General features: G+C 33.5%; 1 protein-coding gene and 1 long non-coding RNA gene across 3 annotated transcripts; both read right to left on the bottom strand.

The window, feature by feature from the left end:
- Window positions 1–201: 201 nt before the first annotated feature.
- LOC114348972 (zinc finger protein 664-like) lies at window positions 202–27,595 on the bottom strand. 2 transcript variants are annotated; one of them, XM_050646464.1, is made up of 3 exons: window positions 27,283–27,595; window positions 6,765–7,877; window positions 202–281 (listed from the first exon to the last, which is right to left on the bottom strand). In XM_050646464.1, exons 1-3 carry the CDS (start codon window positions 27,521–27,523, stop codon window positions 217–219), a joined length of 1,419 nt encoding a protein of 472 aa, XP_050502421.1. In that variant the 5' UTR covers window positions 27,524–27,595; the 3' UTR covers window positions 202–216. The 2 variants fall into 2 exon arrangements, with proteins under 2 accessions (XP_050502421.1, XP_028155217.2); XM_028299416.2 differs by lacking the exon at window positions 202–281 and having other exon boundaries at window positions 6,494–7,877.
- LOC126881852 (uncharacterized) lies at window positions 21,752–24,231 on the bottom strand. The gene is made up of 3 exons (XR_007697035.1): window positions 23,920–24,231; window positions 23,667–23,861; window positions 21,752–21,881 (listed from the first exon to the last, which is right to left on the bottom strand). It is a non-coding gene; the product is annotated as an uncharacterized LOC126881852 (long non-coding RNA).
- Window positions 27,596–27,962: the final 367 nt, after the last annotated feature.

The raw sequence follows: 27,962 nt of genomic DNA, 5'->3' as shown, positions 1-27,962 counted from the left end.
AGATTGAAAGTTCTGAAGTGCAGTGTGCACTCTCAAGTGTGTTTTCAAATTGCATGCTGCTGTTTTGAATAAATTAAGATAATTCCCCAGTGTGCATCCTCAAATGTCTTTTCAAAGAACTTGCTACGCTAAACTGTTTCAAACAGTTTCACACTTATAAGGTTTTTTCCCAGTGTGCACTCTCAAATTTCAATGAACCTGCTTCACTAAACTGTTTCAAACAATTTCACACTTGTAAGGTTTTTCCCCAGTGTGCACTCTCAAATGTAGTTTCAATGAATCTGCTTCACTAAACTGTTTCAAACAAATTTCACACTTGTAAAGTTTTCCCCAGTGTGCACTCTCAAATGTAGTTTCAAAGAACCTGCTTCACTAAGTTGTTTTAAACAAATTTCACACTTTTAAGATGTTTGTATAGTATGCAATATCATTAAGTAGAAACCAGAAGGATCCTGAAAATACCATGGACAGACAAAGTCGCCAATGAAGAAGTACTACGGAGCTTGATAATATAAATAACGTTATTTATAGTATCATGCTACGGAGGATGAACACAACCGCAGATTTAGTCAACATCGTGAAGTGCCGTAAGCTGTAGTTTGGTGTTATGTATTTAGGCCAGTAAAACACAATATTATTTATTAATGACTTAAACACGAGGCCCCTTTACAATGAAATGAACTTCTCCCAAGTGCCCTATGACAGTCGTGACATAAATTCGACATACTTCTTCTTCTTCCTTCTTGTATGTAGGCTTTAAAGCCTGTTTCTTCTTCAATATTATCCTCCTAAATTGTTTAGGTTATCGCACCACCTTTTTCTTGGTCTGCCAATACTTCTTCGTCCATTTGGTGACTTATCTCGTGCTATTCGTACTATCCTATCCTCTGCCATGCTACTAATGTGTTCGTTCCACTCCTGTTTCCGTTTTGTCACCCATCCATTTATGTCTTCTATATTGCATGATCTTCTTATGTTTTCACTCCTCTCCCTATCCAACAGACTTTTCCCTGATATTCGTCGGAGTATTTTCATCTCTGTTGTTTCTAGTAGTCGTCTCGTTTTAGATGTGTCAGGCCTTGTCTCCGCCGTGTATGTTAATATAGGTCTAATTGCTGCTTTATAGATTCTTGCTTTTGTGTCTTGTCTTAAGTGTTTGTTCTTCCAGATTGTGTCATTAAGAGATCCCGCCGCTTTACTTGCTTTTAAGCTTTGTTGTCGTACTTCCTCTTCAACATCTCCGTAACTGGTTATATCAATTCCCAGATATCTAAACCTTGCTTCCTGCTTTATTATTTTCCCATCAATTTCGATTTTACATCGTAGTGGGTATTTAGATGTTGTCATACATTTGGTTTTTTCTGCTGATATTATCATATTGTATTTCTTGGCTGTTGTATTAAAGATGTTTGTTAATCTTTGGAGATCGTCTTCTGTCTCGGCGATTAATGCGGCGTCGTCTGCATAACACAATACTTTGATTTCTTTATTCCCCATTCTGTAACCACGACCTTTACGTACTGCTTCTATTATTTCGTCCATTATTATATTAAAGAGCAGTGGGCTTAATGAGTCACCTTGTCTGACTCCACTTTGTACTGGTATAAACTGCGTTAGTTTTCCATTTATCTTTGCCTGTATTCGATTATGAAAGTAGATGATTATGAAAGACGTCTTCGACTTGGATGCGATCGAAAGCCTTTGTCAGGTCTATAAAACATAGATATGCTGGTTTATTGTACTCAATGGCCTTTTCTGTGATTTGTCTCAGTACAAATACGGCGTCTACGCAGGATCTTCCGGATCTGAATCCTTGTTGTTCATCTGATAAAGTTGTTAGTTTATTGATTTTGTTGGTTAGGACTTTTGTGGTTAGCTTAAGTGCGGTGTTTAGTAGATTTATACCTCTATAATTGTTGGGGTCTTCTTTGTCTCCTTTTTTGAACATTGGTATCATTATTCTGTTTCTCCATGCGTCTGGTATCTTGCAGTGCAATATTAGTTTTTGTATAAGTTTTGTCATCTCTAGGGTTATACTTTCTCCTCCGTATTTTAGAAGCTCGTTGGTTATTCCGTCTGGTCCTGGTGACTTCCTATTTTTGAGTGAATTTATGGCTACCCCTACTTCCTGAAAACTCATTTCAATTTCGTGTCTTAATTCAGGTAGGTTATTATTTTGATTATGATTTTCCTTTCCTTTAAACAGTTCCGTCAAGTATCTTTCCCATTCGTTTGCTGGTATGTTATTGTATTCCTTCAATTCTGCCATTTCTTTCCGTTGGTTTCTTATGAATCTCCATATTTGTTTTTGTGTTCCGTAGAAGTCGCTTTCCATCCTTTTTGTAAACTGTTCCCAGTGTTCATTTTTTGTTCTTACCAATTGCTTTGTTTCATTTCGTATTCTTCTACAGGTGTCTCTGGATTCTGGAGTGTTTGATGTTTTATACTTCATGTAGGCGTCTCTCTTCTCTTTACATTTGTCTTTTATTTCTTTTCTGAACCATGGTGTATTGTTGTTGTTTCTTTTGTTCAGTATGACTTTGCGTTTTCCTAGAGCTTCTCTTGCTGCCTCTTCAATATTGTTTTTAATTTTCTCCCAGCTCGCGTTTATATCTTCGATGTCGTCTATCTGCTTCAGCTGTATCTTCTGTGCTAGCCTCCTTTGGTACATTTCTTTGGTAGAATCGTTCCACAGTGATTCTACATTGAATTTTTCCTCGGTGATTTCCTGTGGAAAATGTTTTGGTGTTAGTTTCATTCTTATTTTTGCTAGGACTAATTTGTGTTCACTCTCTGCGTTTGCCGAGTTTAAAGTTCGAATATCTAGAATCTGCTCTGGGTGGATTTTTCTATTAGTGACTATAAAGTCAATCATAGATTTGTGCCCCCTGGAGTTTTCAAACGTATATTTATATACAACAATGACAACTGACGTGACACACAGACATACAACATATATACCATTTCTCCTCCTTTACACTAAATGTTCACTTATAAGTCCAACCTGGATGCTGGTTTAGACACTACCAGAACGAGTTGTAATCATGGCCGCTTTATCCATTAGACAATATAGGCAGTTGCCTAGGGCGGCAAAAATACTGTACAAAAAATAATGGTACATGTTTGAAAGGCGGCTACTAGGGAATTGCCTAGGGCGTCAATTGACCTAAATACGACCCTGGTTGTAATCCCCGATGTGGAAGCAACACTAGCATCTTTAACAGGATAGTTATCGCTTACTGTTAACTCTACTGGTACCTCCACGACCTTTGCTTTATCCAGCCCAGAATCAGATATATCTTTATCATTGCCTAAATCAGAAACAGGAAGAATCTGTACTGTGGGAGAAGCTATATTTACATTTTCTGTTAATGAAATATCAGGTGCTTCTCGCAAGGAATCTGCATGAACGTGACTAATTTAAACCCAATTTGCACCAACCAAGTCAATGACTCAAAAAAATTTAATAATTTTTCCCACAGTTTAGTAGAAATAATCTTAACAATGACTAGTCGATTTATTTTAAACAGTTTTGTCTGCTTTGGAACCAAATGAGTCAAACCTGGTTTAGTTTTAGCTATATTATACCTAGTTGGCTTCAGAAAGTCATAACGTGTCCTTGGTCTTTGCTTTAACCCATTAATGGCCAAAGTATCGAAAACGATATAGATCTCTTATATAGATAGTTTATTAACGTGTTTGTTATCTTAATGGTCTAAATTACCTGCTGCATAATTTTTGAAATACGAAACACTCCAAATTTACTAGTATCTCTCGGTGCTGTTTGAGCTCGCATAATAAATCACAAGATACTTATTTAAAATTCGACCAAACCAGTATTCCTTGTTCAATCAGATATTGTAGAATAATATTATCCAAACATAATTTGAAATATGACTACTCATAAAATTTTATAACGCTTTAAAGATGTTTCGTTTATGAAACTTTGGCAGGATCCGTTAATTTATGATCCACATCGGATAGTTTACTAAAAGTCCAAGAGCTGGAAGCGGTTTTTGCTCGTGATAGATAATATGGACAAACTATACAGGGATATGTTGAATTAGTCACTTTTCCACACGGGCAGAAAAAAGAGCGGGGGGCGAGGGTAGTCTTAAGGGGTCAAAGTCGCCGTTTTTATTGTTTTTCTTTGTGACGCTCATGATCGAAATAGTGCACCAAACTTTGGGAATAAGTAAGTCATGACGTGATAAGTAAAATATCCAGGGGCGGAACGCTGCGTGGGTGACAAAGGGGTGGGGCAGGGGTAAATATAAAAATTATAAGGGTTTTTTTGTGGCGTTCATGATAGAGATAGTGCACCAAAATTTGGGAATAAGTAGACCACGACATAACTAAGTGAAATCTCCTGGGACGGAAACCAGAGCGGGGAAAGAGGGTAGTTATAAGGGGTCAAAATCGCGGTTTTTATTATTTTTTTTGTAACGCTCGTGATCGAGATAGTGCACCAAAATTTGGGAATAAGTAGGTCATGACATAACTAAATAAAATCTTCAGGGGCAGAACGCTGCGTGGCGGACGAAGGTAGTTATAAAGGGTCAAAGTCTGCTAGATAATTTGGAATCAAATTACAGGATCCGAGTAAGAAGTAAAAAGTCGTGGTGGCCCTTGTTTATGAACCTTGTAGATTGCAAAGTTGTAAGTTGATGGAGAATTTACAACATTGCGAATAACTTTTGAGTCCAATTGCAATTCCGTTCTTCGTTGGTTTTGTCACTGATACTGAACGAAAAAATATTACAGCAAAAACAGCTGCTGAATAAGGTGACTCCGAATCAGCCAACGCCATCCACATCCGCATGGGGTCGTCCTTCTAAAGGAAGTTTGCCTTCGGATATTCAAAACGACCAGATTGGTCATAATATCGTTCGCGAAGAGGAGGGACGTAGACAGCGGTGCAGACTGTGCAAAACTATATCTGCGGAAAATGAAAAATGCAAAACAATAAGTGCGTTCACTTGAACGCCGACTGTTTTAGTGCTTTCCATAAAAAATAAGATGCCATAATGACGCTACTGTCATACTACCATACTGCTCATTTTATTTTATATAATTAACTATTGTAGCAATATCTTTAGTTTTTAGTTGATAAAAATAAACAATTTCATTTACACACTAAAATGTATAACTTTCGATTTACTACCTATATTATGCCAGTTTCGTTAACGAAACATTATTTTTTTGTATATTGCAATTATTATTGTTTATAATTTTAAAATATTGTTCTTATACCTATATTTATAAAGTATATAAACTTGAATTGCGAAAAATCTAATTATTTCAATGCTTGACCATTAATGGGGTATTTCTATATGTGAACAAAAAATTAACAAGTTTATTTAGGATAGTGACCTTATTTATATCCTGATTATCTAAAAATAGTGCTTTCTTTAAAGCCTTTTTTCTAGTTTGTACCCCTCTTTCAGCCATACCGTTACTCTGTGGGTGGTACGGAGGCGATTTAATCGGTTTTATACCATTTACTTGACAAAATGATATACATTCGCACGATCCAGATGGTGGGCCATTATCAGAGACGCATTCTACTGGGAGCCCAAAAACACTAAAAATTTCTTTTAATTTAAAGATACTGACACTGCTTCTGAGATTGAAAGTTGTGAAGTGCAGTGTGTGCACTTTAAAGTGTGTTTTCAAATTGCATGCGTCCGTTTTGAACAAATTAATAGAATACCCTAGTGTGCACCCTCAAATGTCTTTTCAAAGAACTTGCTACACTAAACTGTTTCAAACAAATTTCACACTTGGTAAGGTTTTTCCCCAGTGTGCACTCTCAAATGTAGTTTCAATGAGCCTGCTTCACTAAACTGTTTTAAACAAATTTCGCACTTGTAAGGTTTTTTTCCCAGTGTGCACTCTCAAGTGTGTTTTCCAATTACCTGCTTGAATAAATTGCTTAAAACAAATTTCACTTTTGTAAGGATTTTCTCTAGTGTGCAATCTCAAATGATTCTTCAAAGTACCTGCCTCACTAAACTGTATTAAACAATTTTCGCACTTGTAAGGTTTTTCCCCAGTGTGCACTCTCAAATGTGTTTTTCAATTACCTGCTTGAACTTATAAGGTTTACCACACTTGTAAGGTTTTTCTCTAGTGTGCAATCTCAAATGATTTTTCAAAGTACCTGCTTCACTAAACTGTTTAAAACACATTTCACATTTTTAAGATTTTTCTCCAGTGTGCACTCTCAAATGTGGTTTCAAACTGATTGCTCGTAAGATTTTTCTCCAGTATGTGTTGTTAAATGTTGTTTCAAATTACTTGTTGTGGTAAACTGTTTTAAACAAATTTCACATTTGTAAGGCCTCTGTCCGGTCTCAACTTTTATATTTTCATTTATTGTTTGGCCCTCAAGAGTCAACAATTTTTGTAATCATTTTTGAAAAAGGATGATGTACTGTGGACTATAAAATAAATATTTGCACAAGAATTAAGGTGATAAAAAATGCAAAACCCAAGACCTAACATTTTATTTTTTTTCTTTCAGTTAATTTAACAAAAAAATTAACGCTGAACAGCAAAGGGCCTTCCTTCTGAAGTGCCGTGTACACTCTCAAGTGTGTTTCCAAATTCCATGTTTCTGTTTTGAATAAATTAAGATAAATCCTCAGTGTGCACCCTCAAATGTCTTTTCCAAGAGCTTGCTACACTAAACTGTTTCAAACAAATTTCACACTTGTAAGGTTTTTCTCCAGTGTGCACTCTCAAATGTAGTTTCAATGAACCTGCTTCACTAAACTGTTTTAAACAAATTTCACACTTGTAAGGTTTTTCCCCAGTGTGCAATCTCAAATGCTTTTTCAAAGTACCTGCTTCACGAAACTGTTTTAAACAAATTTCGCACTGATAAGGTTTTTCCCCAGTGTGCTCTCTCAAATGTCTTTTCAAATTGCCTGGTTGATTAAATTGCTTATAACAAATTTCACACTGGTACGATTTTTCTCCAGTATGCGTTGTTAAATGTTGTTTCAAATTACTTGGTGTGGTAAAGAGTTTTAAACAAATTTCACACTTGTAAGGTTTTTCCCCCGTGTGCAGTGTTAAATGTTGTTTCAAATGACTTGTTGTGGTACACGGTTTCAAACAAATTTCACACCTGTAAGATTTTTCTTCAGTGTGCAATCTAAAATGTTTTCTCAAATTACTTGCTTCACTAAATTGCTTAAAACAAATTTCACACTTGTAAGGTTTTTCCCCAGTGTGCACTCTCAAATGTTGTTTCAAAGAACCTGCTTCACTAAACTGTTTTAAACAAATATCACACTTGTTAGGTTTTTCTCCAGTGTGCACTCTCAAATGTGTTTTTAGATTACCTGCGTGATTAAATTGCTTAAAACATAGTTCACACTTGTGAGGTTTTTCTCCAGTGTGTACTCTTAAATGTATTTTTAAAGTACTTGCTTTATTAAACTGTTTTAAACAAGTTTCACACTGGTAAGATTTTTCTCCAGTGTGTGTTGTTAAATGTTGTTTCAGATGACCTTTTGTAGTAAACTGTTTTAAACAAATGTCACACTCATAAGGTTTTTCTCTAGTGTGTGTTGTTATATGTTGTTTCAAATTACTTGTTGTATTAAACTGTTTAAAACAAATTTCACACTTGTAAGGTTTTTCCCCAGTGTGCGCTCTCAAATGTGTTTTCAAACTACTTGCTTTAGTAAACTGTTTAAAACAAGTTTCACATTTGTAAGGCCTTTGTCCGCTCTCAACTTTTATATTTTCATTTAATGTTTGTCCCTCAGAGTGTTGACCCTGAGGGATAGAGTAATTTCCCTCATAAGATGAATCTTGAATCAGTGTCTCCTTAGTTTCCATTTTGGGTTCGTCTTGAAGATAACCTAAAATACAAAGCAACTATTATACAGTGGGGCAAAGCCCAATGGAATAAATTCATTATTTTAGTACATTTTTTCACGGTTTTGTTGTAAATTTTAAAGAACCGCTTGGATTGACATTAAATTTGGCATACGCAAGCTAATATGTCAAAGAAAAAAGTGATATTGTGCCGATGTGTGCTTTTACCCTGGCGGTAAGTTTCAGCCTCTTTTTGGGGGTGAAAAAATAAACGTCCAAAATAAGTCCGGAAATAGATAGATAAACCGACTAATTTTAAGAAATATTTTTTCTATAAAGTTTTTTCATTACGTCAATACTTTTCGAATTATTTGAGAGTGAATATGTTCATTTTTCCACAAAATAAGCACGTTTTTAGACGGTTTTTCGCAAATATCTCAAAAAGTATTTTATCGAAATAAAAAAATTCTTAGCAAAAATATCGCCTGTAAAAAAGTGAAAAAAAAATGATGTATGCATGAGATTCCTAGACTCTAGACCTAGTAGAAGCAGCGTTATAGCTAATGAAAAATAGGTTCATATTCGCCAAGTGCCAAATAGAATATTTCAACGTGAAATATCCAAAAAATGGAGCCGATTTTGGGGAAAATCATTACAACTTTTTAGAAGGGTTTAAAAATAGCTTTATTTATGTTTTTATAAAAAAGTTTCTTGGATCAAATTTAAGCAAATTACGCTCAAAACAAAATTGATCCCTTTTGTTTTGGCAAAAAAAAATCGGGAAAATCACCCCCTAATTAGCAATTTAAATGAAATTATGTAATCGTTACCGCTTCACAAGTTGCTTTATTTATATTGTGTTTGTATGATCTGTAAGTTTCATCGATTCAAAGTGCTTATTTTTGAAAAAATTTGGTCAAGTAAAATTTTTAATTTTGAAAAAAATGCTTCTTTTTCAAAATAACTTACAAATTATTCGAAATACCAAAAATCTCAAACAAACAAAAATGTCGGATTTGCTTTTCTGAATACTTTGTATTTTTTTGTTTTTCTGTAAGACAAAAATTGGTTAAGATATGGCTGTTCAAAATGTGCATACACTCGTGATTAGTGACTCGTTCAAACCCTTTTAACTACAGCCCTTTCAAAAATAAGGACTATGAACCTGAGAAACTTACAGCTCATATAAACAATACATACACGAGTAAAGCAACTTGTGAAGTGGTAACAATTAAGTTCATTTGAGATGCTAATTAGGGGTGATTTTCCCGATTATTTTACCAAAAAAAGAGGCCAACTTTATTTTGAGCGTAACTTGTTTACTTTTGATGCTAGAATTTTTTTTATAAAACAAAAATAAAGTTTTTTTAAACACATTAAAAAAGTTGTAATGCGTTTTCCCCAAAAAGTGCTTTATTTTTTGGTTATTTCACGTTAAAAGTATTCGATTTGGAATTTGACGAATAGGAACCTATTTTTCATTAGCTATAACCCTGCTTCTACTAGGTCTAGAGACCTAATATATACACCATTTTTTCACTTTTCTACAGGCTATACTTTTGTCAAGAATGTTTTTTTCGACAAATACTTTTTGAGTTATTTGCGAAAAACCGTGGTTATTTTGTTGAAAAATTAACTTATTCACTCGCAACTCGAAAAGTACTGACTTAGGGAAAAAAACTCTAGAACAAAAGTTGCTTAACATTAGTCAGTTTATTCATTTCCGGACATATTTTGAACGTATATTTTTTCACCCCCGAGAAGGGGTGAAAGTCACCCCAAAGGCAAAAGAACACATCGGCACAATATCACTTTTTTTCTTCGACAAAACAGGTCGGTTTTTATTTTTAAATTAGCATTATATTTTGGCATTATATAAAGTAAAAGTCAAACAATTAGGAATGCACGTCATAGATTTAATGACATCATAACTCACCGGTACAAACTTGACGGCAAACAAATTCAACAAATTTTTCCTCATATATTAGTTTCTTCGCTACCGTCAAGTTTGGCAGGACAGCGCTGTTGCCAAATAAAATATATATATGGATTTACCAACGCAGCTACAGGCTATACTGTTTCTCTTTGTCTTTAAGGATGTGAAACAAAGATGACTATCTGTACTATAAATGCCAAACTCATGTTTTCCTATAGAAGGTTATGTAAGATTTTTGTTTGTTTATTTTTTCTTCTGCTTCTTTTATGGCCTTTGGGAGATGTGCCCATGTAGCCAGCAACATTTCTTAAAATGAACGCCTAACTAAATCTACCATACAACAAAACTATTACAAACAAATTTGACCAACCAATGATAGGGAGGGGAAACAGTGGCGTAGCTAGCATGGGTGACACGCGGGGAGGTAATCGATGGTGTCACCCCAAATTCTAATAACAAATATTGTTAAAATTAACGAAAATCCGATAAACGTATGCTTTCAATAATGAAAAAACTAAGAAATATAGTTACTAAAATTGCAGTAAATAGTATCTTATAACAGTTTATTTATTTTTTGTTTTACATTATGTGAATGAATTAAAATATTTTTTTCTTTCTTTAATAGCGGCAAACTCTGAAATAACATCTTCTATGTGTTTATGTTTTGTGTTTCTTCATGTTCGATAGTTAATAAACCAAGGTTATTTAGCCTTATTTGCGTCATTGTTGCTCGCAAGTAATTCTTGATTAATTTTAGCTTACCAAAACTTCTCTCACATGAAGCAACTGATACACAAATGGTCAAAAACAATTTTAATGCGACCATTAAGTTTGGTAGGGATTCCATGAAATTCCATTCCACAATGAATTTTAAAAAGTCTACTGCTAACCAGTGGCGTAGCTAGCCCCACGGGGGCCTCATATCAAAGTTTGTCGCGGGGCCCTGTTCCACGACTGATACGGGATAGTGCTAAGAAAATGTTCAACAAAAGAAGCAAAAACGCTTGTATAGAATAGAATAGAAATATGCTTTATTGTCACTGAAAATTTTATAATTTTAGGGACAAAGCTTACAAGGAGTCGGAAAAAATCAATAATAAATACAGTTTACTGAAATTACATAAATCGTCAATATTATTACAAAGATTAAGGAAGGGCGATCCTTTGTCATCATTACTCTCCAACTTATGACTAATAGAAAAAGTAATGCGAAAAGCGAAAATCAATAGAGAAGGACTCCTATATCAAAAAAGCCACCGAGTTTTGGCATTTGCAGATGATGTGGTGTTGCAGGCAAGGGAAAAAAGAGCTACAAGGGATAGTACAGAAAATAGTAAAAGCAGAGAAGAAAATGGGACTGTACATAAATGAAACTATGCAAAACAAAATGTATGACGTGGACAGATAGTCATTTCAGGAATGGACAAAAGTTTAAAGTAGAACTAAGGAAAATCATACGAATTCGAAATGGTAGAAAGATTTTTATACCTAGGAGCAATAATATCACGTAAACCGAACATTAAAGAAGAAATACAAGGTAGATAATGGCAGGCAATAGAAGTGTACATGTGCATAATGGAATATTGAATAGCAAGTTTTTATCAAGAAAGGCAAAAATACAGTTATACGAACCAATTATATAACCAAGACTAGCATAGAGCAATGAGACATGGACAATGACAAAAAATAAACAAAATTTATTGGAGATCTGGGAAAGGAAAACCCCGAGGAAGATATATGGAGGCATAATAAGGGACGGTTTATGGATAAAAAGATCAAATAATGAGTTCAAGGAATTATACAATCAACCTCATATAATAGGAGTGATAAAGACACAGAGACTTAGATGGCGAGGTCACTTAGGAAGGATGCCGAACACGAGGACTCCAAAAAGGTACTAAACTACACTAGAGCTTCACAAAAGAGAAAAGGAAGGCCGAAAAATGATGGAAGCAAGAGGTCGAAAAATATATTATGGAAAGAATGGGAAAATAGAAACTAGAAAAGAAACATGGATAACAGGAAGGAATAGAGGAAAATCACATATCAAGCCACAGAAGATCTCAGTACATAAAGAAAAGTGAAAATGAAGAAAGACCAAACTTTTTAAGCCATGGGTCTAAGGCATTTAGTGCTATTGTATATATATATTATTACAAAATAAAAGATATTGAAATAAAACAAAACAATCTATGGCAACAGTTAAATAAATTGCAAATTACATAATACGCAATAAATTGCAAATTACATAATACGTACAACTTTAGGAACTAATAAGTTCTGAGTATAACACCCAAATAAAGATAATAATAATAAAACTAACAAACTCTAATAAATCAAAGTCGAAAAACAGATTTGAATTGTTGAGACTCATTGTTTGAAAACAGATTCAGTTTATTCAAGCCAAGGGTAAATGGACATTGAAAATGAGCTTAAACAAAGAAGCTCTGTTCTAACGGCGAGCGGCTGGCAAATAGATGTAGGTACATAAGTCGAAAAACAGATTTGAATTGTTGAGACTCATTGTTTGAAAACAGATTCAGTTTATTCAAGCCAAGGGTAAATGGACATTGAAAATGAGCTTAAACAAAGAAGCTCTGTTCTAACGGCGAGCGGCTGGCAAATAGATGTAGGTACATACATACAATTGATAGATAAAGAACAGATTACACGAAAATATACCCAAACAATACACAAAAATTGCAATTTGGCATTATACATTATACAATGTCTCACACACAGCCAACGCAACGGTGAATGGACAATGAAAGGTAGCTTAAATGAAAACAAAAAAGCTTCGTTGATGGAATAGCGGTGAGCGGTAGAGAATAGAAAATAGATAAATATAATTTATTATACATGCTATGCATAACCTGCTATATACTAAGAGTATAAGTCATAAAAAATATTTTTCGGGATTCTTCTATATTTAGAATTATATAATTAATAAGGTATTACCAAAGTAGAAAGTAAAATAGTTAATTAATAATTTATTAATCATATTTCGTCACTATTTTTATATTTAGTTGTAATCGTTATGTCATCAGTGGTAAAAAAGACTGAAAAGTCCTAATAAAAAATTTTCATTTTTGACTTATACTCTTAATACATAGCACTCTAGAATATATAGATAAAGAATCCGGTACACGAAAATGTCAATATCCAAACAATATACACTGTTTCAAAGCGTTTTAATAGTGAAATAATAATTTTAGAATATTTTGATCATTTTTTTTAAATGGAATTTTGTTTCTACATACTGCACTGGGGCCCCTGAATATTCGGGGGCCCCGTATAATTGATACGGCTGATACGGCGGTAGCTACGCCTCTGCTGCTAACCGCTAAGGGGCTGTAATATTGGCCGCTTGTAAATGTCTTCTGAGCCTTGGTATTTCTATTTCTATCAAGAGGTCTGTTTCTAATACCTGTAATACCTCTTCATGGTAAAAGTCACAAAATATTGAAACAGTTAATTTCAACTGTTCACTGTTCGTAAAAAAAGTGTGTGGCTACACAAACTCGAAAAATGAAGCCACATCATGAATGGACTTTGTTCTGGTTTCGAGTTTAACATTGAATCGGTCAAAACATTTTAACATATCCCTTTGAAGTTCGGTTCGAAATGTGAGTCCTGTATCAGTAGCTAACTCACCATCCATTCGTTTTTGATATCGAATTCGTTTTTCGATGGGAATATCGTAGTTCTCACATTTGTTCGTGACAAAATCTATTTCTTGGTCTATAATATTGACCACGTTTTTCTTCAATATAAATACGAAGTCCAATTTTGGTCGCTGATTCATCAACGGTGCCTTTATTTTGTAATTCGAATTCGATCTGACGAAGTATTTATTTCTCTTACATCATTCCAAAAAAAAAGGTAGCAAATAAATGTGAAATTACACACAACGGGCATAGGGTTATATGCAGCACATCTGGTGTTTAAATTTTCTTGTTGATGACATAATTCCTCAATTGCTGCAACAACACTAGAAATGCCTCTTTGACCTCGACTTTTCTATTATCAATTTTCACATATCGAATCACTTCAGTCATTTGATCGATTTGAATCGAGATAGAATATGCAACGTCGTGTCGGGAGGACGGTAAAGAAGCAAACCGCACCGATTCTTAAGTATTTTCCAATTTAAGCGAGTGATGTCGCCAGTGGATTCGCAAATCGACGGCGCCAATGTCTGTCCATACCTGATTTGTCCGACAAAAACTTGGTTTCGTGTGTTCACAAAATAATATCGAATTGTATTTTGATTGTAAGATGAGTGAAATTACAAATTAACGATTTATTCTTTTGTGATCGGGTCTCTCGGGTGTCATCCCCGATCGGGTGACACCCGGGGCGGACCGCCCCTCCCTACCTACCCCACTGAGGGGAAAGTTAAGTTGGTTACAAAATAAACTGTCGTTTTTTTTTATAATTGGCTTTGGCATGAACCAATTAGCCAGGCTTATTTTTTATTTATGAAATATAAAGGGAGCATTTTTTTTTGATCCAATATAAATAAATTGATTTTTCAAATTCTCACACCCTAGTTATGTTAGTAAATGTGTGTGTTTCTGTTTAGTGCATTTTTTTATGTATATTTTTTTTTATTTTTTTAAATTATATTTTTGTTTTTTTTAATGCTTTATTTATGTAGTCTTTTGTTTAGTTTTATTTCCTTTTTTTTTCATTGTTTTTTTTTATTTGTTTATCATTATTTTACTTTTTTTTTTAACTTTTTTTTTAATTATTTTTTTTATGTTAATTTTTTCGTGAACACACTTACAATAATATTTTGTGTCGCAGAATTGCTTACAATGGTGTTAGTTTTTTACAATTTCATTTTGCAACGAATTTAAACTGTCGTTAAAATATAAACTAAATAAATAAAATATAATTTGAAAACAATAATTTGACATTATATTTAACCACCAATATTATGACAGATTTGAAATGTGGACATATCGAAGAATGTTGAGAATCTCCTGGACAGACAGAATAACCAAAGAAGAGTACTAAGAAGAATAGAGAACAGCAGGGAGATACTGGATTCCATCAAAATAAGAAAGCTGCCATACTTGGGTCATATAACACGTGGTGACAGATATGAACTCCTAAAATTAATAATGCAGGGAAATATTCAAGGAAGGAGAAGCATGGGTAGAAAGAAAATGTCCTGGCTGAGAAATCTCAGAGAATGGTTTGGATGGAATGCAGCTCAACTGAACTCTTTCGGGCTGTAGTGTCAAAAATTAGAGTAGCAATGATGATTGCCAACCTTCGTCGCGGAGGTGACACGTAAAGAAGATTATGACAGACGTCTGTAATGTTTTACAATCTCACCAAATATAATAATGACGTTATATAAAATCGTCACTAATTCTAGCCAATGAAATGGTCGCTGTATGACGTCAAAAAAATCTGATTATTCCCTATATATTTTTTCAAATTTAAAATAAGGCAACAAGGGGAAAATTACTTGCATTCCTTTGTTTCCATTGTTTGACTTTTCCTATATCATACTAGTGATGTCATATGTCTGGGCGTGATGACATAATCAATGATTTTTTTTAATGAGAATAGCTGTGGTGTGCTAGCTCATTTGAAAGGTAATTCAATTCTATATTCAGTAGTATAAACATTAACATATTAAATTAATTGGCGTAAAAAGAAGAATGTGTGTAATTTATTTAATTCAAAATATATTTTACTGCTGCCAGAAAATGATACAAATAAACATTGCTTTTCGCTTAAATTAAATGTTCAAGCTGCCACCCATCTGCCTCTTGGCAGTTTGAATATTTAATTTAAGCGAAAAGCAATGTTTATTTCTCAAATAAACATTTTATTTCTGTTTCTGACAGCAGTAAAATTTACTTTAAATTAAATAAATTATGAACATTCTTCTTTTGGTGTCCATTAATTTGGTTAAAATTTTTTGGACACCTTGTATAAATAATTATGTTAATGTTTATATTCAATCAACCAACAGAATATTGAAAGAGTCGAGCATAATATATATTTGGTCACCAATTTAAATGAGCCAATGGGGCCACTCATCAAAAATAAACAGAGAATAAGAAAAGCAAAAGCAGCATATGTTAGAATGAGACTCATTTTCAACAGTCAAGACATATGATTAAAAATAAAATACCATCTGTTGAAATGCTACATACTCACAGTTCTGCTCTACGGAATGGAAGCGTGGACACTAACTGTTGCATCTATGAATTGGTTCGCAGCTTTCGAAATGTTATGTTATAGGTGCATCTTACCTATATCCTGGGTTGACCGAATTACTAATGTGGAAGTCCTGCATAGAATGGGGAAAGAGTGAAATTCTCATGCCCATCAAAACTAAAAAATAAGAATATCTAGAATCTAGGACATGTAATGAGAAATCAAAAACGTTACAGCCTTCTGGGAAGAAGATGCATTTCCTGGCTTCAAACTTTATGAACTGTGGCCGCGCTGCGGTAAACAAAGTCAAGAGAGCCATGATGCTCGCCAACATCCTCGACGGATAGGCACTTTAAGAAGAATGTTTATATTACCGAATAGAAAATTGAATCACCTTTTAAATGAGCTAGCACACAATCCATATTTTCATTTAAAACAATCATCGATTACGTCATCAAGTAAAGATGGATGAAGTCACTCATATGATATACAGGGTGGGCCAAAGAAAACAGTCCATCTCGACATTTGGCAGTAGGTATTAGATGTTAAGGAAATGACGAAACAGGTCGATTTTTGTTCTAAGAGGGACATATTTTTACGATACATGCTTCTATCATTTGCCAACCCCCTCCCTTCCACTTCCCCAACCCTTATTTTTAAATAGGGTATATATGTATATACCATGTGCAGCACATCATTAGAAAGGCATTGAGATGTATTCAGACATAACGATCGTTCACGATTTCTTTTTTCGACGTTTGCACTGTCTTTGCAAAAAAACTGTCAATTTATTTGAAGTAACACCTATTAAAAAAGTAACGTAACATATATGGTTTGCTAACATGTAATTTTTCCTGTCATGTCACATTTACTTTTGATGTGACAGAAAAAATGACATATTAGCATACCATCATAGGCATTAAGTTTCATTTTTAAGAGGTATTGTATCGAAAGTAAAGAAAGTTTTGTAAAGACGGTGCAAATATCAAAAAAAATATCTTGGATGGTTGTTATGTCTGAATACTCCATCTTTTTTGGTTGGTAAAAAAAATCGTGAAAATCACCCTCTAATTAGCATCCGAAATGAAATTAATTGTTACCGCTTCACAAATTACTTTATTTATGTATTGTTTATAAGATATGTAAGATTCGTTGGTTCAAAGTGCTTTTTTTTTAAAAGGCTGTTGTTAAATGGGCTGAAACGAGTCACCAGTCACTAGGATATGCAAATTTTGAACAGCCATAATATATCTTATACCAATTTTTGTCCTCAGGAAAACAAAAAGTCCAAAATATTCACAATAGTAAAACCTATATTTTTTTACTAGTTTACGAATTGGAATTTGACTAATAAGAACCTACTTTTCATTACCTACAACTCTGCTCCTCCTGAGTCTACAGACTTCCTATACAGAGTCGGTATTTTCTTATCGATGGTATGGGCTTTTAATAAGAGCAACAAAGAGACATGCATTTATTATACATTTAAAACGGGTTAGAAGATATTGGGCGGCCGAAGTAGGAAGAGCCACCAAAAAATTTCGCGTTGTAGGTATGGCTTTGTCAGACAGCGTTGCCGAATTTGGAAATTATCAAAAGAAAATATTAAAGTAGAAAAAATAATATAGTTAAGTTTTTGTAAACAGATATAATAAAAAAATTATTTAAAAATAACAAAATATTGTTTTCACCCATTTTAAAAAAATGTGAAAACGTTGAATTATAATTCAACGTTTATTTTTTTATTTATATTTTTCTTTTAAATAATTTGTTTAGTAGATGTACTTATTTGTTCACAAAAAATAATATAGGTACAGTAATGAGTGCGCTATTAAGAACCGGCAAAATAACGCAAAAGATGGAAAGCATAATACGTTGTGAAATAAAAAGAGATGAAACTAATAGAGATGTAAAATTATCGATAGGAACCTATAAATTTACATAACATTACATAGTTTCGCACCTTTAGACATATCTGAGGAGTATAACAAATCTAACCGTGACAGGAGAATTTTATAAAATTCTAAATGTTTTCTGTCACAGACGTCTAAAGGAGGAAAACTATGTAGGTACCTGATGTAATGTAAACTTATAGGTTCCTATCGATAATTTTACACATCTACTAGTTTCATCTCTTTTTATTTCACAACGTATTAAGTTTTCCATCTTTTGCGTTATTTTGCCGGTTATTAGCGCGCTCATCACTGTATTATTTTTTTTTTCTACTTTGATGGATAATTACGCATGTCTGTCTATCTCAGAGACTTTGTAAACACAACTTTTCCGTCATTAGATAAGACAGGACAAATGAGCTGTCGAATGAAAGTTCATTACCCAACGATCTTATTAAGGTGAGAAATTTGACCTTGCACTTCCAGTTTTAGAGTTGAAACTTGAAGTACTATTTTAAAGTCGCCCAATAAATATTACAAACGACTTATTATTGGACGCGCTTTAGCAAGACGAAAACCATTATATTTTTCCGGCTTTGTGCAAGTCTGTCCGTCCGTCTGTCTATCGAATATAACTCCTACGTTATTAAAACACTCAACTCCGGTAGCAAGATAATATAGCAGGAGACCTGAAAGCTACGGGCGTGGAGAACTGGACAGAGATTGTCTAAGACAGAGAAGAGTGAAGGCATGCTGTCGAGTGGGCTAAAACCCACGAAGGGTTGTAACGCCACATAGTACGTAGTAAGTATGAGGTGTCGAATTAAGGATGGTATTAAAGCTGAGAAATTGGACTTCACACTTCCGGTTGCAGAGTTGAAACTGGAAGTAGTGTTTTAAAGCCGCCGAAATAGTACAAGCGACATATTATTCGATGCGCTTTAGCAATACGAAGACAAGGTATCAAATTAGATCTTATAACCCAAAGATGGTATCAGTTGCAACCGGAAGTACTGTTTTAAAATCACCGAAATAGTACAATACATTTGTTTTCGTCTTGCTAAAGCGTGTTAAATAATACATTGCTTGTATTAATTCGGCGTCATTAAAACCGTACTCCCGGTTGTAACTCTATAAACGGAAGTCCGAGGTCAAATGTCTTACTTCTAATGCCATCTTTGGGTTATAAGCTCTCATTCGACACATCATTTGTCATTCTATTTTTTTGTCGGACTTGACTAATACCGGAAGCATCTTGCTACGGCGCGTCGAATAATATGTCGCTTGTACTATTTCGGCGACTTTAAAATAGTACTTGTGCGATCAAGTTTCTCACTTTAATAACATCCTTGGGTTAAGAGCTTTCACTCTTACACCTCATTTGTCCTTCTGTCTGATCTTATGACGGAAAAGTTGTGTTTACAAAGTCTCTGGGACAGAAAAACTTGCATAATTAAAGTAGAAAACATATTATATTAATTTTTGTTAACAAATAGTGTAGGTACTAACCAAATTATTTAAAAGAAAAAATTAATAAAAAAATAAACGTTGAAATATAATTCAACGTTTTCACATTTTTGAAAATTGGCGAAAACAATATTTTTTTACTTAAGTTTTTTTCTTTTAAATAATTTGTTTATTATCTGTTTACAAAAAGTTAAATATATTATTTTTTCTATTTTAATATTTTCTTTTGATAATTTCCAACTTTGGCAACACTGTCTGACAAAGCCATTACCTACGACAAGAATCTACAGGTCGAGCAAGTCTCGTAAATTTCACGATTGCGAGCCACGCTTCACGCAACCGTGTTTGCGTACTTGTGTTTCGAGTTGCGTCAGTTGCGTGGTCGTGCGGAGTTATATTTACCAATTCGCGCAATCGTACTTGAGCCGCTGTGCCAGTTGAGGTGTTTGAAAATTTGTGTAACTTGATTGCTTGCTTCTGTGGTGTGAGTGTGAAGGTGGTTAAACTTTTGTTTTATTTTTTTTTGTTTTGTGTTTTTTGAAGATAACACAGAAAATACAAGAGGGCAGCATACTTTGCAAAACAACTGTTACAATTTGAAATCAACAATTTGTTAAGTTATTGTCTTGCAGGTAAAAAAAGTGACTTTTTAAAAAAATTATATCTTGGAAACTAAAAATTATTTTTATTTATAATTGAAACATGTAAAAGTATAGTACTCTCAAAAAAATTTTAGCCAAACATATTCATTTTTGTAGAGTTGACTGCAATTTTTCGACAACAGCCCTTTTTTGCGGTGAGCAGCATAACAAGTCCAGTCTCATCTGAAATCAAAGTTTCTTGTAGTTTATACCTCTGGCTAGTGAATGAACAAAGGATTTTTTATTAGATGAGGTCATTTTTGTTTTATAAAAAAAACTACTTTAAAAATGAGAAAAATTGGGGTCAAAAATGTGTTTAAACTTATGTAAAATCTTCAAATTTCATTTTTTTTAATTCCTTCGTTCATATTCTAGCCAGAGGTATAAACTACAAGAAACTTTTTGATTTCAGATGAGACTGGACTTAGTTATGCTGCCAACGCAAAAAAACTTAAACTCTACAAAAATGAATATTTTTGGCTGAAACTTTTTTTGAGACTACCTACCTTAAGTACTATACTTTTACATGTTCCAATTATAAATAAAAATAAATTTTAGTTTTTGAGATATAATTTTTTTAAAAAGTCACTTTTTTTACCCACAAGACCTATGTAACCCCTTAAAAAAATGTTTGGAAGAATATGTTTGATGGCCAAGATGCATACATATATTTAGAAGGAAAGTTCCTAATTTCTGTAGTATAATACATAATACCGAAGAGGAAGTAGCCCTAAGCGCCGGACTCCACTTGCGATTTGTAGTTGTGAAGATTGAACACATTCTTTCAAATAGAAGTCAATCCATGATTATTTAGTCACAAATGGATTGACTTGTATTTGAAACAATGTGTTCAATCTTTCTGATTACAAATCGCAAGTGGAGTGCGGCGGTAATAACACCAAAATATTCCATAGAAGGTACACAGACATTGAAAAATTCCTGGAATATCCCCGAAAACATGTTCCCTGAACATCCCAGGAAAATCCTGTGTCAGCATTTTAAACATTACCTGAATGTCTTATTGGAACATTCCATGAATGTCCACGAATGTTCTCTGGACATTCAAAATATATTTTGTAGACATTCCCTGGATATACCAGAAATACAGTGATGAGCGCTCTAATAACCGGCAAAATAGCACAAAAGATGTATTAAGTAGTGAGATAAAAAGACATGAAACTAGTCGAGCTGGGAAATTTAGCGATATTAACTTATACATTTAGATTGTATTGATTTTGTACCACCTTCAGATGTATCAGACGAGTTTGGAAACTACCACTGTCACAGTGACAGTTTTAGTTGACATACTCCTCCGATATGTGTAAAGGTGGGATCAATATAACGTAAATTTAAAGGTTAATTTCGCTAAATTTCCCAGCTCGACTAGTTTCATTTCTTTTTATCTCACAAATATGTTGCCCATATTTTGCCGGTTATTAGGGCACTCATCACTGTACATCCTTGCTGATGTGACAATACCTCCTATCTGTTTTTTCATGAGTTTTGTATGAGAGATGGAAAAACATGTTTTAAGGTCACCTCCTGTGTTCATATGTAAGTTTTGACTTGTTTTGTAGTTCATAGATAGTTTAATTTACTACAAAACAAGTCAAAAAATATCATATGAAAACAGGAGGTGACCCTAAGACAAGTTTTTAGTCTCTCTTACAAAACTCATGAAAAAACAGATAGGATGTCTTATTACATCACTGACGATATGTGGCCATACCAAATAATACATCCTTGATAAATATAAACATTTTTATTGAACAAAATCTTTTCATACATTTTTTTAATGCAATTTACTGATATTCCTAAATATTTCAAAAAAATGTGTCACATTTGCTTTGTAAACCTTTCTTTTGCCTTTCGTAGCCACATATTCCGTTTCCTTCCTGGTTTTTTGTAGACCACTTCTCTCAGCTGATTCTAAGAAAATAAAATAAATGGTAATTTTTCTATCCTTTACAATTAACAATCAGAAGAAATATTATTTACAGATAATGATATGCATAATAATAATAGGTTTGTTCTAGCATCAGTTTGAAACCATCAGCGAATAGTGGACCAGCGCGAGTAGAGGGGATCGCACTGGTGACTGTATTATGTTCTTTTACTGACCAACTGTTTGCTGATGGTTTTTGACTAGTTTGACTGTTTGCTAGAACAAACCTAATAATAATGAATATTTTGTATTTTGACAATGACATCTGATGTGGAAGTCAAAACATTAATAAAATTATTTTTTCAAGTTAACTTTCACATGCGCGTCTTAAAATTGTACTTTTAATACTTATATCATAAATAACTATTAAAACTATCTTAAGAGGAAACAGTATCGATCAACAGGTAGCGAAAATGTGTTCCAAGATTGCGGCTGTAATTTTGAATATCTTTTCGAGATATTTGGCACACATATTCGTAATATAATAAAGAATGGCGGTACAGAGCCCAATTTGAAAAATATATTAATATGTGGAAATTACTCTGTAATTAAATACAATATAAAAAAACGAGCTTGTACCGCCATTAAGAAGAACAAAAAAATACACTTTCTTCAAATACAACTTTTTTATCCGATTTTGTGTTATTTTGGAACTACTAAAATTTTTTATTTCATTAGTAGTTCCAAAATTACACAAAATCTAGGCATCGGATAAAAAAGTTTATTTGAAGAAAGTGTATTTTTTTGTTCTTCTTAATGGCGGTACAGGCTCGTTTTTTAAATATTGTATAATTACAGAGTAATTTCCACATATTAATATATTTTTCAAATTGGGCTCTGTACCGCCATTCTTTATTATTTTACGAATACGTGTGCCAAATGCCTCGAAAAAATATTCAAAATTACAGTGACAATCTTGGAACACGTTTTGGCTACCTGTTTATCGCTACTATATTACCTTAAAACATTGTAATTTGCTAAACCAGTATATTTTACTCTACTACTACTCTACTAGCTACCTCATTTTCCACTGTTTCTAAAGACTTGTTTACATGGGTAGAGTTTTGAGGAGAGTACAGTAGCAGTAGTACTCTACCAAAAATGGCTTGATACCATTCACATGAGGAGAGTACAAGTATAGTACTGATGCTAGTATAGTGAAACCGATTTTTGTATTTTTAAACACTCTTGATTATAAGTGCACCTTAAATTCTTAATTTTTTGCTTAAGCTCGTTTACTCCAAAGCCCCCTTTGCCATTCTTTCGACGATTTCATCCTCCGCAGCTTGCTGCAAACTTTTATTTCTGTAGTATACACTACCTAAATTCCATTAACACTGGTATTTGCCGTATTATAGCTCTACAAGTTTTAAAGTTTCATCTTCGGTGAACTTCATTTTCGCTATTTACACAAAACACAATTCCAGCCAGAATGACAGCGCCCCCATGTACTCTCCTACCTACTCTATTCTGCCATAATTGAGCGTGTTCCATGGGTAGAGTGTGCAGCCGAGTAGACATTTTGGCAGTAGTGGTGGTCATAGAGTAGTTACTTTGCCATAGGTTGCTAGTCACTCTACTTTAACTCCAACTATACACTCTACCAGCTATTCTACTGTGCTGAGCATTTTTACAGGTAGAGTTACTCTACTCTATCAAGTACTTGCATCATTACTCTACCCGTGTAAACAAGTCTTAAATCTACTGAATGAAAATCTACTTAATCTTAATCTACTCTTAATGAAAAATGTCTAAAATCATTTACCCACCTAGTATTATTGTAGAATTTAAGACAGTCCAGTGCCTTATAAATAATTTCAATATGAATATTTTTTCCTTTAATTCTCCTTTGATACCACTCCATTTTAGATTTTCTGGAACTTATTTCATTGTGTTAATAGCCCATATTTATTGAAGGAACCCAATCTGGAGATTGTTATTATCGATTAAGTCGGCTGGTTTTCCTATAAGATTAAAATGTTAACATCTTCAAAAATCGTTACTGTTGTAATTGTAACTTACCAGATATAAAATGATTACAGCAGACAGGACAGGAAAATTTTCATTTCGCTAGTAAAACCTGTACATTGTATTGCATTTAACCATTGTTGTCTCTCAGATACCTTATTTAGTTCAGTTTAAAAGTGAACTTTATCTTGACTTTATCACAATTACTTTGCATTTCACACTTCAAAACACAACACCAATGAAGCATATTATCTTTCTAAATTAATACTTCCAGAGAAAATGTTAAATTAATCTTTGTACAACACAAAATTACAAAGAAATACAACTAAAATTATCTAAAACTCATTAAGAACAGATGGAATAAGATTTATCTTTTACACCCAGTAGCCATATTGATTTAATTTTGACAGCGTATGAATCAGTAGAAACATTTAAATTTGGTAAATATAACTCCGCACGACCACGCAACTCGAAACACAAGTACGCAAACACGGTTGCGTGAAGCGTGGCTCGCAATCGTGAAATTTACGAGACTTGCTCGACCTGTAGATTCTTGTTTACCTACGACCCGAAATTTTTTGGTGACCCTTCCCAGTTCCGCCACGTTCGACCGTCCCACATATTCTAACCTGTTTTAAATGTATAATAAATACATGTCTCTTTGTTGCTCTTATTAAATGCGCATACCATCGATAACAAAATACCGACTCTGTATACACCATTTTTTCACTTTTTTATAAGCTATATTTTTATACTACGAATATTTTTTTTCAATAAAATACTTTTTGAGTTATTTGTGAAAAACAGTCTCAAAACATGTTATTTTTTTGTTGAAAAATGAACATATTCACTCAAAATAACTCGAAAAGTATTGACTTAGTGAAAAAACTCTATATAGAACTAAAGTTGCTTAGAATTAGTCAGTTTATCCAATTCCGGACTTTCTTGAACATATGTTTTTCCATAACCCCATGGCATAAGCACACATTGGCACAATAGGTAGGTATCACTTTTTTTTGTTTGACATGTTAGCTATGTCTATGTCAAATTTCATATTAATCTGAGCCGTTCTTTAAAATTTACACTAAAAACCATGAGTAAATGGATCATAAATTAGCTCGAGTTTTTATAAATTTATGATATATTTTATGATATATGATGATTTGTATTTAATGTTTATTGAAAAATTTTGATATATAATGTATGTTTTTATTGGAAAGGCGGGCCCTCATCCCACCTGTAACCAAGGCCTATCAAGGATCGATCAGTACGCCACTGTCTCATGAAACATATTATGTTGAAGTAAAATTGTCTTCATTTCACATGTGGAAATGGTGTTGCAGCTGTCACCTGTACTTATTGCAGTAGCAGTTTTACATTCTGCCCTGTGATGTATCAAACACGTTATAAATAACATGCACGTTATCCTGCAACTACGTTAAATTCTACAAATTGATGTGATGTATGATAGATAACGTTTCTCAAAAGCGTTATCTCATAACGTGTAGCCGTTATCTGGTAACATAACAGGTTCAACTTAACGCCACCTATTTAACCTCTTGGTATAAAATAACGTGTAGTATAAAGAATAAATAAATATAGAAAATGGACAATTTAGTCCAGAATTTTGTCAGATTGTAAACGTAGGGTTATTAAAATAATTAGATGATGCTATTAGAAGGTTTGTCAAGTTATTTTTTAGAAATAGTGTATTATTTTTGAGGTTATGTTATTTGTAAACAAAAACATTTTATTCATATAAATGAAGAAAACATACAGACTATAAGAGACCAGTTTGGCCAGATTCGGTAAATCCATTTGAATGTTCGTTTTGTTGTTTATTTCAATCCTTGAAACAACACGACAAACAAAAATTAAATAAACTGCACAATGCACAATAGAAAAAACACCTCACAGGTTGAGGGCTGGGAATTTCAAATAAAATCTTGGTTTTGGTGCCAGGCCCAGGGCCAGGCCAGATGTGCAAGTGCGATGAACTGATGAACAAGATGCGTACTTCGCCGCACGCTGCATGTTTATGTCTGTCTTCCTCTAACGTATTCAATTTCTGTATACTGTTATTCTTGTCGCGCAAGACGATACTTTAACGTTTTGAAAATAACATGCTGGATAACGTGCACGTTAAAAACATGATACATCACATCTAATTTGTGGCAACACATTATACAGGCTGTTATAATCAAACGTTATATTAACATAACGTGTACACGTTATGTATAACGGGTTTGTTACATCACAGGGCTGATTGTCAGGCATTTCAAAAAGGAAAAGACAACACAAAAGAATATTGTAAAGCAATGGTTACGGTAAATTATTAGGATACTTATCAGTTGCATGCATCAAAGCAAAACAATGATTCAAACAGAAATACCTTTTGATACTGATGCAGGGATATTAAGACAGCCAAATACACTATGAGATTTGTATCAATCTCACGAGGCGGTTTTTCAGGGGGCCATGAGCATCATCCCTAGCACACTCAATAAAAGACTCTAATTTTAATATTATGTCCTAGCTGAAGCATATGCACAAAGTATGTGCCTTCTATGGTAAATGTGACAAAAAGAAGAAGAGACAAAATTGAACCACAGGTTATAATAGAGTATAATTTAGGAAAATATTTCATTTATGTATAGTATCAAACGAATTCTTATAATTCATTTTCAAAAAGGTCATTCATGTGAACTTGTTGACTTACAAGCATTTATGTTAACTTATTGACTTTTTTTGTACTATTTGTTAGCGTTACTATACTATATAAATGAATATTTAAGTTAAAAAACAGTTTTTATTACATTTTCATTAATGACCTTCGTAAAAAAGTATAATACCATCTAGTCAAGGGCTAAAATCATGCCCTCAGAACGGTTTTCTGAGGCCAAAACTTTAATTTCTCCATATAAAATATACAAGCTGAGTGACTGCTGAGGTAGGTACAAGGCATGCAGTTTTGTAAGTTATATCGAGTACCAAATGTGGCCCTCAATATTTGAACTTACCTTCTGGACTGAGTACCATACATATGGTACTCAAATGACTCTTTGGTGATGCAGAGAAAAAGAGGCTGGCAGTCAACCTGTTAAGGGTTAGTGACACATCCATGATTTTCGTTTTAACAGACTCTAGCCAGTGTAGCCTACAATCAACTAGACTTTAAAGTGCTACACTGGAAAACAAAGGCACAGAACAGACCTATTGAATATCCTGCATTATTTTAAAAAAATGTTAAAAGTGGAACAATGCTGAAACTAGTTACCTACGTTTGACACAAGCACAAATACTGTAAATCAGATTTGTTTTTTCTTTGGTTGGTGGGTATTTCTTTTGTTAACAAAATTAATATTAAGGAATATGTTAATATGGGTGGACTTGAGACTTAAATATATTGTTACTAACCTTTTTCAGTTTTTTGGTTTTCTTCAAATGGGTTAAATTTATTTCCATGTTGTTCTATTAGAGTATCTATGGGAAATTCCTTCAAGTCTAAATAATCGTATGTGTCATGTGTACTTTGACTATTAAATTCCTCACGAGTTTCACATTTAAATCCATCCAAAAGAGCACCATCCAATTCATTATACTCTATTTTTACTTTTACTTTACACGTTTCCTCGCCAATTTCTTGTTTTACTTCCATTTCATTTCATTTTATGCAATTTTATGTATCCCAATCTAAGATCCCAAATCCCAATAACAAAACAAAACAAAACAAAAACAGGATAAAAATGACAAATGACATGATTAATACCGCATTGTTGCCAGATTTAATTTTTCCTTTTAGCGGAAATTTTAAAAGTTATTCAATTAGATATTTTAACGCTTTATAACGAGAGGAAGAGATGGGAATCACATCTTCCCCTTTTGGGACATTTGTCCCCCTTTTTGATTCTCCAACACTGACCCATGATGATATTCATACTTTTTAGCTTTATAATCCATGGGTTTGTATTGTTATTTCTACATCTAGCGGGAAGAATCTGGTCATTATTTTAGAGATAGACTTTAACAAGGGGTTCGGACAAATAATCCCCGGACAAATAATCCCGGACAAAAAATCCCACAAATTATCATTGGAC

This window comes from Diabrotica virgifera, chromosome 3 (genome assembly GCF_917563875.1).
Source record: "Diabrotica virgifera virgifera chromosome 3, PGI_DIABVI_V3a".
In the NCBI taxonomy this organism is placed as follows: domain Eukaryota; kingdom Metazoa; phylum Arthropoda; class Insecta; order Coleoptera; family Chrysomelidae; genus Diabrotica; species Diabrotica virgifera.
The sequence above is the reverse complement of the archived record's forward strand: the minus strand, read 5'-3'. Positions and strand labels throughout refer to the sequence as shown.